General features: G+C 42.1%; 1 protein-coding gene across 5 annotated transcripts in view; it reads right to left on the reverse strand.

Moving 5' to 3' along the window:
- Window positions 1-1,763: 1,763 nt before the first annotated feature.
- sgcd (sarcoglycan, delta (dystrophin-associated glycoprotein)) overlaps window positions 1,764-14,198 on the reverse strand; it is a 323,072-nt gene continuing 310,637 nt past the window's right edge. For all 5 annotated transcript variants that reach the window (XM_028595713.1, XM_028595709.1, XM_028595711.1 and 2 more), the window contains 2 exons: window positions 13,367-13,490; window positions 1,764-3,489 (listed from right to left, as the gene is read on the reverse strand). In XM_028595713.1, the coding sequence (XP_028451514.1) occupies window positions 3,304-3,489; window positions 13,367-13,490 (310 nt within the window). In that variant the 3' untranslated portion in view covers window positions 1,764-3,303. The remainder of the gene's footprint in view (window positions 3,490-13,366; window positions 13,491-14,198) is intronic.

Here is a 14,198-nt window from a genome sequence, read left to right on the forward strand (position 1 = left end):
GATTTGGGATGAAACGGAACTGAAATCAGAGATCATGTTACTCGTTGACGCCAAAGAAAGTCTGTGTGATGTGCTTCTTCTTGCCACAAGTGCATGGACATAAGGCACAGGCACAGTTCCCCTCTTTCAACAGAGTGGCTCGCATTAGTTTGTTTGTCCCAGTGCAAGAAACAAGTAGGGTGACCACCACTGAAGTCTCCAGCAGCTAACATTGGACATTTCATGACACATGTCCTGTGTTGGTGTGTTTAAAAAGGTAAGAGCTATAACAGGATGTTGAGTTGTCTTTACAATTGTCTTCATTGTCAGGGTGGTCAGAGGGAGACGCCATTCTAGATAGGACATGTGACAGAATTTATGCAGGCAAAACAGAACACTGACAGTCATTATGTGAAATTAAAACACCTTTCTATTCAGTTTAAAATCAAAATATTACAGCAAATTGAAATAAATAAAAACCATCTAACAGACAGAGGGTTGTGTGGCAGAACTGCTGCCATGTTCACATCCTATCAACATCTCTGTTGGACACGGACAATCAGGTGCTTAACGATCAAACATCAAAATTCAGTGAGAGATGGTTCAACACTTTCTAAACACATAATTACCATTATTGAACTGCTGCTCGCAGTGGGAAGCTAATTTGAATGGTTTTTTTTTTCCAAGTTAGGGGACTATGATAGAACATGAACATGGCATGAGTCATAGTTTGTCATGATACACTTGGAACAGATTGTAACAAAGACCAACTGGGCTGAATATTTTGTGGGCTAATTTACTTATATACAACTTCACTGCAATGTTAATTTAGAGCCTGAACGCAGAAAGACTTTGTGTTGGCCTTTTGAACTGAAATCAACTTTCCCCACTATCATAAGAATGATGTTACACTTGTGAATCTGGTATGTGTTTTGACTGAAATGGCAGTTTATAAAATGTCTACCTGGATACGGCGCCGCCCGTCAGCCTCGCTGCCAATTTTCTCCCGGAGGCCAGTCGCGGTACAATTTCAATCCATGTTGTCAGGGTTTCCCCCAGAAAAGATGTTAAGCCCAGTGGCAAGTGAGGCTGGGGCCAGACACAGACTGATGGCAGCGTTAATATAGAGCCCAATAGTTTCTGTGACAAGAGAATCATGGATGGAATCGCCAAATAGAGAATTTAAAAAAGCTGTAAGACAGACTTCATAGGGCCTCACATTAAAGGTCCTATGACATGCTGCTTTTTGGATGCTTTTATATAGACCATAGTAGTCCTCTAATACTGTATCTGAAGTCTCTTTGATATAGGCCTTAGTGGTCCCCTAATACTGTATCTGAAGTCTCTTTTATATAGACCTTAGTGGTCCTCTAATACTGTATCTGAAGTCTCTTTGATATAGGCCTTAGTGGTCCCCTAATACTGTATCTGAAGTCTCTTTGATATAGGCATTAGGTGTCCCCTAAGACTGTATCTGAAGTCTCTTTTATATAGACCTTAGTGGTCCCCTAATACTGTATCTGAAGTCTCTTTCCTGAAATTCAGCCTTGGTGCAGAATTACAGCCACTAGAGCCAGTCCCACAATGAGCTTTCCTGTGTCTGTAGCTTTAAATGCTATTGAGGAGAGATGGGGGGGGGGGAGATGGAGGGTGGGGGTGTTGCCTTGACCAACTTAGCTTGTTTGAAAGCCATGATGTCTCTCTCTCATGGGTGGGCCAAGTTCTCTGGGCGGGCAAAGCAGAGAAAGGGGAGGTAACCTTGCTCCTTATGACCTCATAAGGAGAAGAGTCCAGATCTGCCCATCTGAGCTTTCATTTTCTCTGCTAAAAGCTGACTGGAGATTTGAAAATATGACTACCTCTAAGTTTCCAACCAAGCCACCCCACTGTAACTGTAGTTTAAAAAACGTCTTAAAAAATACATTTAAATCCCCCCCTCCCCCCAATGGCTTAGGCCTGGTAGGGGGCAACATAGGTCCAGTGGGCCACCAGGCTTGCAATACAGTGGGGGAAACACTGTGTTATATAGGTCAAACTTTCCCAGAGCCTATAAGCGTGACATCATCCCAATGCAATGCATATGGGCAGAGCAGGGCAGTAAACTGAAAGCCTTTTTGTTGTTGTTGCTTTTTTCGTGTGCTGGCCGTAATTGAAATGAATTGGTGCCATTTTGGAGTCCAGTATCCAATTCTTATAATAGATCCATGCCACGAGCATGTTCATTACACCATCTCCTGACCCAATTGATGTTATGAATAGCCGTAATCAAGTGCTTATAGCATTCCTATGGGGCGTTAAAATGCCTTGTGAACAACAGGGAAAGCATAAATCCTTTACTCATCTCAGCTGTGGTATAGGAGAAGATTAGGAAAAAGAGAAGAAGAACGGAGGGGAGGGGGCTGGGTCTTTTGCCATAGGTGACCACCCCAGTGATTCTGGTACTGAAATCATCTTGAGGGACAAAGGGCCTAGATCAGTGTCTCTTCTAGTAAATCTCAAAAAAGTAGATTTTCCTCTCAGTTTCTACTAGGAGCAAAGTATGTTTGTGTGTGTGTGCATTAAAACATGTATATTGTGTGAATGTATGTCTGTAAGCTAGTGTGTGCATCTCTATGTGTGTACGCTATTGATACATAGCAGTGTCATGTATGACTGTTAGAGTCAGACCAATAGATTTCAAATACTGTCCTTTTGTTAAATATATGAGCCAGTCAGTGTCCTACTGTATATTCCCAATATGACGGAGATTCCTTTCTGACCTCGGTTGTATTAAAAACTTGTTAAAACCTGCGATGAAACACATTTATTCTTTCTTTCTTTTATTCATGTAATTAAGTTCAAAAGCCAACAACAACTGCTGCACGGTATGTATAAAGAGTTCAGAGAGATGCGTATGACAATCGGTGGGGAGTTTTAGTGTCCCGGGGATGCTCTAAATGCTGATTTCAAAGGCTTTTCCACTCTCAAACGTATAAAATCAAGGGAGAAAATATCTTTTAGCATTGAAATATTGGCACAGAAGATCCACTGTCAGCAACTTCAATTCAAAATTTTCAGTATTGGCCTGTTAAAACATATTGGTGTAGACTAAATATCAGTCTGAGTGTTTGTGATTGCAAAGTGTACACACCAGTGTGTCTGTATAGTTACAGTATCTATGATTGTTTATATTTCGATCAGCTCTGGCAGTCTCTGTATGCAGTGTCTGTCTGTGTTTGCTGTTTATCAGTCCTGGAGGCAGGCGATATGGGTACATCTGTCTGTGTTTTGCCCGTCTTTCGTTCAGGATACCTGTGTGTTTATTCATATTTGCATGTTTCAGTCCTAGAGGCAGACACTGTTTTTGATCTGGCAGGTGGATCCGGTGCCCGCCTGGGACAGGAAAAGCCTCCCGTTGGGGCAAACGCAAACCTCGTAGACAGTCTGCCTGTTCCCAGAGGACGAGGAGCTGGTGGAGGCCTTCCCCTCGGGCAGCCGCATCAGGCGAATCCTCCGAGCATCCAGAGAGATCTGAGGAGAGGGAGAGAACACTGGTGAGACTGGAAACTGAGGGTGGAATTCCAGTTTATCCGTCCGTCCGTCCGTCCGTCCGTCTATCTATCTATCTATCTATCTCTATATCCATCCATCCATCCATCCACCTATTTATATCCTTCCATCCATCTATATCCATCTAATCATCCATTTTTATCCTTCCATCTATCCATCTTTCTATCTCTATATCCATCCACCTATTTATATCCTTCCATCCATCTATCCATCCATTTTTATCCGTCCATCCATCCATCCATCTTTCTATCTCCATATCCATCCATCCACCTATTTATATCAATCCATCCATATCCATCTATCCATCCATTTTTATCCATCCCTCCATCCATCTCTATATCCATCCATCCATCCATCCACCTATTTATATCCTTCCATCAATCTATATCCATCTATCCATCCGTTTTTATCCATCCATCTGTCCGTCCATCTATCTATCTATCCATCCATCTTTCTATCTATCGATATCCATCCATTTATATTCATCCATCCATCCATCCATCCATCTATCCATCCATCCATCCAGTTCCATCCATCCATTTCTATCCATCCATCCATCCATCCATATCCATCCGTCTGTCTGTCCATTTCTATCCATCCATCCATTCATTTCTATCCATCCATCCGTCCGTCCGTCCGTCTATCCATCCATCCGGTTTTTCAATTGGTGATTAGCATGTTTTTCTAAAAATATACAACTTGTAAATAAAATGAAAGGACTTGTATAAAAGGTATGTTTTTCTTCTTTTAGCTAGCTGTTTTCGCCCTCTCACAGCAGTGAGGATTTTGGATTGAGCGCAGGAGCAGATTTCAAACTGTTGGATCTTTTCTCCTGCTTCAATTTCGCTCTGGCACCGCGAATTCCATAAGTTTGAAGCATGCCCAAGCCCGTCTCTGTTTTTACTGCAGTACAGTTCATGCAGATGAATGGCGGCAGCCCTCCCTCTCCGTGCCGCTAGTGCCTGTCATCCGGCGGATTTTATGCTGGCAGAGCTCCCTATAGTACCTATACTTTATCTAACAATCTATAGATAGCACACAAGTAGTATTCATTTAATTATGGCTCTACTGACATGAGCAAAATATTCAGTTTTCCACATCAGTACTTAAAGCAACACTAAAGAACATTTCCCGCGTCGGTCCCCCCTACAGGTTGGAAGCAGAATTGTCCATTAAATTACATTACATTATGCAAATTTGCCAGATCGGGTAGCGGATCTGTAGTTCAAATGAGACATAATGAGACATTACGACAGCAGTAATGGACAATTTTGCTTCCAACCTGTAGAGGGACCAAAGCGGGAAAAGTTCTTTAGAGTTGCTTTAAGTAACATAGGCTTAGATTTTAATGTCAAACCTAGTTACACCCATTTAGCCCATTGTTACCAGTTAGCTCTCAGTTTATATCCACGACCTTCCACTCCCGGGATTGCCCCATTGCCAGCTAGCTAGACTATCTGTCCAATCAGAGTTTTCTGTTGCACGACTAAAACTACCTTTGAACGTACATGTTCCACCAAAACAAGTTCCTTCCCGAGGCTATTTAGCAGAGGCACCGGAAACCCACCAAAAATACTTAGCTCTTCCCCAAGTCACCTTGCAGCAACTTTAAAATCTCTTCCTTTTTCCACTGTACCACATTTTCAGTTATAATGGGTTCAGAGAGTCTGACATTATAGGTTGAAGTTTAAATTTCCACGTTGCATTAATGTGACTGTATACACATTATCCACTTGCTGTTTGAAGGACAAGTCTAAGTTAAGTAGTTTTTTTGTTGGCTGATGGTGAATTAAGGTGTTTGGACCGAGGCCAGCTAAACAGGACTGTTCTGTTGATGGTCGTCTGGCAGAAAACCAACTACGGCTTACCTCATCTTTAATCTCCCTAAAATGCCCCACGTCACTCCTCCATAAACGTCTGCATGTCCTGCCTCTACCTAATTATTTCACAACCCCTAAATCCTGTACATCAGACAGTGTTAGAAGAAGTATTCAGATCCTTTACTTAGTACCTGCTTTCAAAATGCTTGTTCATATATTTCTTGACTGGGATGAACGAGTGTATGTTAGAGGGTACGGTTATATTCAGGTACGGCACAGCAAATTTTGTTGTACACAAGCTTGTGCAATGACAATAGAGTCTATTCCAAGTACAGTACTTGAGTAAATGTACATGTACATTAGTTACATTCCACCACTGATAGTAGACCTTCTCACATTCAGGATCCTCACTCTTAACTCACTCTTTATAGGCTAAAAACTCGTCTTTTTCCCTTTCGTCTTTACCTCAGCTCACCCCCGCGGAATCAGATGTCTCTTTTCATCTATTCACTCTAATTGCTCTCAAAGCAAACTTCCTCACCCGCTTTCCATAGCTTAGCTTTTGTTTTTCTTCCCAGAACTTCTACCTCATGGGATTGGACTCGCACAAATGGCTCTTTACACCTGGGCACTCCACATTGTCGGTTGCATAGAATGTTAAATGGGGTTTAGGGATTGAACTCTAGCGGCATCTACCCAGATATGAATCAGATCAATCAGCAAATTACACCTAACGCCTACCATACACTAGAAGACTTTAAAAAAGCTACAGTCTGACACCATCTCACCTCTAAAGCCAATTAGCTCACATCTAATGTTAAAGGTGCAGTAGGTAAGACTTCTAAAACTAACTTTCTGTCATATTTGCTGAAATTGACCCTATGTTCCAGTAGAACTACATGAAGCAGGTCATTAAAAAATCAAACTAAAACCTAAAACCTGTGTGATTTGCAAAAATCCACCGATCCCTGTTCAGATGCACCAATCAGGGCCAGGGGGGGGGTGTCTAACTGTGTGTCAATCATTGCTCATACACACGCATTCATTCTCCCTTGTGGGGGGAGGGGCTTAGGAGACCGTTTTGGGCTTTAGCGGAATGGGGGGAGGGACTGAGAAGTTGTCAATGTTACAATTTTTTGGCTAAGTCCTGGATCTTCACAATCCTACCTACAGCACTTTTAAAGACTGGGGATCTGGCAGGGTCACACATCGCAAGACTACAACTAGATTTGTTTCAAAAAAAAATGTAACCAAGCTAGCTAGCTACTGCTAGCTGGTAACTTAAGGGAAGGTTTGCAGATTTTCTGTTCTGCTGTACATGCAGATGAATGTCTCCAGCACCCGGAGGTCTGCGTTTATCCACCGGTAAAACTCCCCTTGGATGAAGAGCTTTAGAACGGTGGAACATCGTCAACTTTACCTCCTTAGCATTTAGCTTAGCGCAGCGCCATCACAACCATAAACAACATTGGCGCTAGCCGTTTGCTGCTTCCTGTTTGGTGCTGGAGGGAGCGCACCCATTGGTTGTTGACAATATTCACATGATTAACCCTAACCCTATTTTCAAAACCAAATGTTGGCAGGTATGCCTTAGACCCAATGGTTGAGACGACGGCTGGGAGCGCCCCCAACTCTAGCAGGACTCTCATGATTTCATTCCAATATTGGAAATTAGTCTGTGACAGTGGAATCGCTAGAAAAGTCGTTTTGTGTAAGGTGGCCCTAAATTGTTATATTTTAAAACATTTTGGTGACAAAGAGATAGAATAGCTTCCATCTGAAAAACCCTGTCCTGCTAAAAAATGAACAAAAAAAACATACAAAAGTTTACTGTCTGATTCCCAGGTCATTCCTCTCAGAGCCAGAAATGGCAGAAAATTCGCACACAGCTACTCATCCACTCACTTTACTCCCTTCAACCCCCACACTGATTGGAACAAACTGCCTTCCAGGCTCTGCACAGGCACGAACCAGTGCTGCGTGAATCCCATCTCTCTGTGCTCTCCTCCCCTCCTCCCTACCGGCCTCCTGGGGCTCGTACAGGGCTGGTGTCTCACCGGCCGAGGAGAGAAGAGGAGAAGAGAGGAGGAGCTCACCAGCAATGAAAGAGCTAAAGGAGCCATTACCAGGCGCCGCTGGGAGGCATCGCCATCAAATGACCTGGAACACTTTTAAAGCAGAGTCTCAGCTGACTTCCTCAGACAGCTGCTGTTGGACAAATCTTTTCACCACGAGGAGCAGACAGTGTGAATCACTGGGAGAACCGGTGTGTAAGTGTGTGTGTGTGTGTGTGTGTGTGTGTGTGCGTGGCTGGATGATTTTCATGTGTGTGAAGAAGGGCAAAAGTACAAAAGTGAACTTCATTACCAATTCTCTCAAAATGTAAATGAGGCAAGTGAAGGCAAGGCTCTTAGTTGTTGGTTTTTACAGATTTTCACTGACAAATACCCAGGTTTCTTTTTTTTTTTTTTTTTACTTTTCTCGTGGTTTTCTCTTTCCAATATCCCGCTACACTTTGCCTCTGCATTGTTCCCAGTGCACTAGTCTATATCCTTCGCGTTACACTTCCGGGATTGCTCCGGTGCGGCAGGAAATTTCACCGGATGCATGTATTTTCCGTTTCCTTCCGCTTACTTTGTGTTGGAATTTCAAATTCGGTGGATTTGTGAGGACTATGGTTAACTGCTCCTCAGATCTCTGCAGGGTAAATCCAGACAGCTAGCTAAACTATCTGTCCGATCTGAGTTTTCTGTTGCACGACTAAAACTACCTTTGAACATACACGTTTCACCAAAACAAGTTCCTTCCTGAGGCTATTTTGCAGAGGCACTTAGTGCTGCCCGAGACGATTGTGATTGGTTTAAAGAAATGACAATTAACCAGAGTATGTTTTTCTCCCATCCCGGAATACTGTGTGGACTAGCCAGACCTTCCTCCGCAGCGCTGTGAAGGAGGGTCTGGCAAAGCGAGACAATGGGACTATGAGTGGCTCCAGGAATCTCACTGTCTACACGAGTCTGTGTGTGAGTCTATTTCTGTGTCTGCATGTGTGATTTGTGGGTGTCTAATGACCAAAGCCACTCTGTAATTGCGGTGGCGGTGCCAAGCGGGTCCTGAGGGGAGAGAGAGAGAGAGAGAGAGAGAGAGAGAGAGAGAGATAGAGTGTGTGTGTGTGTGTGAATGAGAGAGAGAGAGAGAGAACCAAGGTTTGACAAATGGACATTTGCAACACTTATGGAATGTGAGAACGTGATTTTAATTATATCAATTGACCAATCAAGAGTTCAGCCGCCTCCCTCTCGACCACACAGCCGTGAAAAATGCAGGAAGATGTGGAGTGAGGGGGGCGTGGCTTCAGACTCTGACTGTGGGTATTAATTGGACCCAACTGAATCCAAGGGCACCTTCCAGAAGCAGTCTCTGTCTCTCTCCTCGTCCAACTCACAGCAGAGGCCTAATGCATGACAGTGTTTTTGCGGGAAACTTTTAAACACTTATATTCTCCCTAATCCTCCATCGCTGATTCGAAAAGATCTGACATGACACGACCAGTGCAACCTAAGGTGGGTAAATCCTTTTATCAGCGACGCCGACCGCCATGAATGTGAGGGCTGATGCGTGTAACCAGCGGATGGTTGGAGGAATTTAGGAGCGGGGGGAGAAGCAGCATGAGGATGAGGAGTGGATCAGGCAAAATGGGCAAAAAGATGGTAAATGAGCAAAGAAAGCCAAAAAGACGAGAGAGGAAGGAAGATTAGGCCTGGAACAACTGTTACATAATTGTCTAATTGTCAATTTTTTTTACGTAACTTTGGTTTCTTTGTTTAACGGGAATGAATTGCTAACATTAGCTTACGTCCTAAGGGGTATTGTTGATGGTAATTGTTGATTTTGTTGAGATATGCCAGATTGTAATTATATAAATAATACTGTTGGATTAAAGCTATGCTAGTTGTTGGCGCTAAATCCTATACACCATGGCCGTCAAACTCAATTCCACTGAGGGCAAAACTGGAAAATGAGAATCGCATTAAGGGCCAACATTTATATGTTTATTGACATGCTTTTATTTAATCGAAAGTCAAATATCTTTGACTGTATTATGCATAGAAACAAAATGGATAGAAAGGCCAATGAACTGTTTCCTGATGTCATTTGATTGGTACACAACAAAATGGCGATTGTTGTAGTTTATACGTTACCATGGCAATGGTAGACATACAAATGGCTGCCGCTCTGACCATTTTGCTACGTTGATTTGAATGGAAATGGCCTTTCTATCCATTTTATTTCTATGGTATCATGGCATGTCTCATATAGCTTTCGTACTTACAGTTTGGTCGCCATAAAGTCATAAAAGCCATAGAAAGTCAGCAAAAAAAGTTCCTTAGCCATCATAGAGTTTAGCAAATCAATTACATTTTTTACAGCAACCGATTTCACAGCATGCGTATGTAAACTCTCTGTGTCAAAGTCGGAAAATCTGACAAATTCTGCTTTGAATGTCGCAAAATTATTTTGAAAACTAGTTTCCCGTCTTCTAGGTGAGCCAAAATTTATTGCGAACCTAAACTGAAATGCGGAGCCAGATCAAAACTTGCGAGGGGCCAGATTTGGCCCGAGGGCCTTGAGTTTGTCACATGTGCTATACGCATTCACAACAACAAAAATGACAAGGGGGGGATACATTTAAGAAAAAAAATGTTTCATGATAAAGAGGCATGGTTTACTTCATAGGCAGTATATTTTGGTTTTTATATTATCTGGGTCACATGACTGTGATATATAACCAAAAGATGTATCCTGGGATTCATTTAAAACTTTACTTTGTTTTTAAATTAAGTACTAAATATATAAATGTTTTTAAATTTGACTGAAAGAGACATTTGCATTGTTAATCGCAGTTACTTCTGAGAAAATTAATTGTACAGCAAAATTTTGTATTGTTACAGTGCTAAGGAGGATGGGGAAAGGACAGGAAACTGGAAAAGGTGGATGGAATGGAAGAAAAGTTGTTAAAGTGCATTAAAGCTACATTAACACACAAGTCTTTAGCTCCAGTAGAGGAACTCATTTGCATTTAAACTAACACGCCCAAACCAAAATATCTCATCAATATTCTTGTACACTGGTCATAAACAGGAGGCAGCGTGCAAATTCGTCCGTTGCTGGTAGTTGCCATGGTAATGTTAGAAGCTTAGTCTCAGAGAACGAGACATCATGACCCGTTGGCGTCAGTGTCGGTGTTTCCAAAGGTCTCCGTTTGTGGCCGTTGAGACAACAACAACCCCGCAGATTCCAAACCAAAACGGGACAGAAGTGTTTTCAAATGTCTCCGGTTTAGGGGCTCGGAAACGCCAGCATGGTGTGATATTCGTTTTTTTAAACCAAAACCTAACAATGTAAAAGTAGCCTAAGTGTCTGAAAGACCCAAAGAGAACTGAATTGATGACTGAAAGGTTTTGGAGGGGGGGAAAAAAAAGACAGAAAAACAATCAACTTCTGTTCTCTATTTTCCTGTTTTTTGTGTGTGAGGCAGATTCTGGTGGACAGCCAGTATGTGGGAAAACTGCCAGCAGCCAATAAGCTACATGCTGGTCCATGTTGGCCGAGGGAGCTAACTATTGTTGGTATTGTTGTTGGCTAAAAATGAGTTTTGGACAGGAGAAATATTGAATTGAAATGGAGCCGCTTCAGCCAGTATGGCGGGAGGACAAGAAAAGTTAATTTCTCAGCTTGCCAGTTCACTGAGCGGGAGTTCAGTCAGTTTGAAGTTGGAGGACTGCATTTAAAGCTCTAGTGCGTAGTTTCGGTCGCCCCCATGAGGAATTCTAAGTAATGACAACAACACTGTTGGCGCATCCACATTATACAAATCCTCCGTGATCACGCACACTCCCCCCACCCTCCTCCACGCAGTTGCTAGTAGCCGAGGAGGACATGGAGGATTAAAAAAACATGATGGACTCTTCAGAAGAGGTACTTATCTTCACTCGAGTTTCTGTGCGGGAAAGTCGCCGTACGCCACAATCTTCTGAAAATAGTCATACTGAGAAATCCAGAGAGAGTTGTGGGGAGCTGATAGTCTTAAGGTGTAGACACATATAGCCGACGGGCGACCGTTGACAGAAAACCCCGTCGATATGATCAGTCGCGTCCCCGAGGTCCAAAAAACTGCCTCGGGACATATCAAAAAGACGTGAGGAGACGAGACGTAATACATCTCTATAACAGCAGGCGGCGCTAATCTGTATTGTTGCCCAAGAAATAAAAACCGGCAGCTGATTGGACGAACGCGTCACATGGGTTTGTTTTCTCCGGATATTCAGACCTGGACTGACGTTCAATAATATAAAAAAGTTACGCACTAAAGCTTTAACAAAGAATTATTTATTTTTTTAAGATAATTTTTGGGGCATTTTAGGCCTTTATTTATTGGACAGAAGGGGAATGACATGCAGCAAAGGGCCACAGGCTGTAGTTGAACCCATGACCGCTGCTACCCAGGCGCCCCAAAGAAAATTATTTTTCAAAGTTCATTTCCAGGACAAATTGAGGTGTTTTGCACGCTCACTGTGCTTCACCGCTGTAACATCAAACAAACAACTTAATGAAGGGTTTGATTTAAGGACCATGTGGGCCGTATTTCATTTTTAAAACCAGTGGCGTTAATTACACATTATATAAAAATATGATTGCATCCTTGAAAATGTTACTGTTCTGTAAATAAATGACACGGCAGACTTTTTGAGTTGTCAAAGTAGTCAAAGTAAAGCTGTTATTAAAAACATTAATAATGGCTCTGTTCTGCTCAAGTGAAGCAGCTAAATGGAACTCTACTGTAAGTATTTATTTTATTTTACAACTCTGACGATGTCAGTATATCTTCCCTGAAAAAAAAGCCTGTTAGTTATGAGCTTTAGTGACTAAATATCAGAGTTGGAAAGTAACAAATTACAATTACCCACGTTGCTGTAATTGAGTAGTTTTTTTGTGTGTGTGTGCTTGTCCTTTTTAAAGTAGTTCTTAAAATCTAACCCTACTGTTACAAGCTAACAAACATCATGAGCAAATATAAAATGTCAACTATACTTACAATTGTAATGCGTCTGCTAGCTTCCCATTTTGGTGCAGAACAGACTCAGTGGCTCAAAGCGTTAGATACTGACGCAAAAATCTCCCTTTAGTGTCTTAATTGAGAAAGTCAGCTAGAGCTGTTCCCTCTTAGTCGACTATTCGGTCGTTTTAGTCTTAGTCAACTTAGATCTCTTTAGTCCATTAGTCATGTTTGATGCTTTTTTCATGCTGAATGACTTATTTCCAAGAAACGTACGAGCACATCTCTGGTAAACACAAGAATTAAAGTGGTGCTTTTGCATGACAAACTCAGATTTACAGATCTGTCGATTAAATTAGTCGATACAATTGAATGAGTGTTAGTCGATTAAGAATTTCTTCAATCGCGCACAACCCTAAAGTCAGCCCAGTTTTTCATAACTTCCAGAACAAAATAACTTCCACTATGTCCCTAAAAAAACCCAAACACCAAACTCAGGAGGAAAGTAAAATGTTGTATATATATATGTTGCATGTTACGTGTCCACTGTTTAGAAACGAAAGCCCGCTCCATTTTTCCTTTTCAGTTTCCGTGGGTCCTTCTGCTTCTTCTTCGGGGAAAAACGGCCGCATTGCATTGTGTATATATACGGGAGTAAAATGTAGGGTACATTGTCTGTACATTCAAATTGGCTGTGGATTGTGGGTATTTTATAGTGGACGATATAGTGAATGAAATTAACCGCTGAGAATTCGAACACTACTACAAAATTGCGAACACACTATTTAGTGCACTATTTGATGGGGAATGGTTTCGAACACAGATAGTGTTTCAGGTGGAAGCATTGCAGCAATAGGCAGTATGAAAAACATAAAGAATATAACAAATATGATGCTGAAAAAAAAAATAGGGGCTCTTTAGACAGAGGAAGAAAGTTGATGTGCGCTATTGGTTGACACACCTCTCCATCTTTGGACTCCAGTCGCAGCTCGTTCCTGCAGATGGCCTGGATGTCTCCGGCCTCAGCCAGGATCTGGATGCCTTTAGGAGCCTCCATCAGTAGGGAGCGAGTGGGAGACTCCAGCCTGGAAACAGACAGAAGGCAGAAGAGCTCTGTTACGGATCGCAGTTTCTACTCCATCTTTGGCTGAGTAGGAACGCAAGTTCTTAAAAACAAAAGATAGAAATTAAAATAAGAGAGTAGTTTCATTCGTGAATACACACTCACACACACACACACACACACACACACACACACACACACACACACACACACACACACTCTGTTTTCTTTGTTATGATCCTCAGAAGAGAATTTGATCTTGTTCAATTTAGTTAAATTTGTGTCAAACAGCCTTAATTGGAATCTAACGAGGTCCTGTAAACTAAAGTCACGATTCTGAAGCAGCCTGTTCATTAGGCTTGCATTTAGCAATCTGTCATCCTGACACACCGATTTATATCACTTTCACCAACAACTAAATAACACCTCCACGTAATGAGGACCACCTCTGCTGTTGTTTTTCACTGTTTAAATGCTTATGTTTTAGAGATAGGAATACACACATAAGGGCTGCTTGATTACGAAAAACAATAAAAATCATAATCACGATTACTTAAAGTGATGGTTCGGAGTAATTTCACCCTAGGGTCCTTTGCACCATGACCTCGAGCCAAACACCCCCCTAGAAGCTTTTTTTCTCCTCGGTCGAACATTGGGAGAGTTAGCGTAGAGTAGCGTTATCAGCTGAATAGCTTATTAGCGCAGGGGCTAATGGACCCATGTTTGTATC

This window comes from Perca flavescens, chromosome 13, assembly GCF_004354835.1.
Source record: "Perca flavescens isolate YP-PL-M2 chromosome 13, PFLA_1.0, whole genome shotgun sequence".
NCBI classification, from domain to species: domain Eukaryota; kingdom Metazoa; phylum Chordata; class Actinopteri; order Perciformes; family Percidae; genus Perca; species Perca flavescens.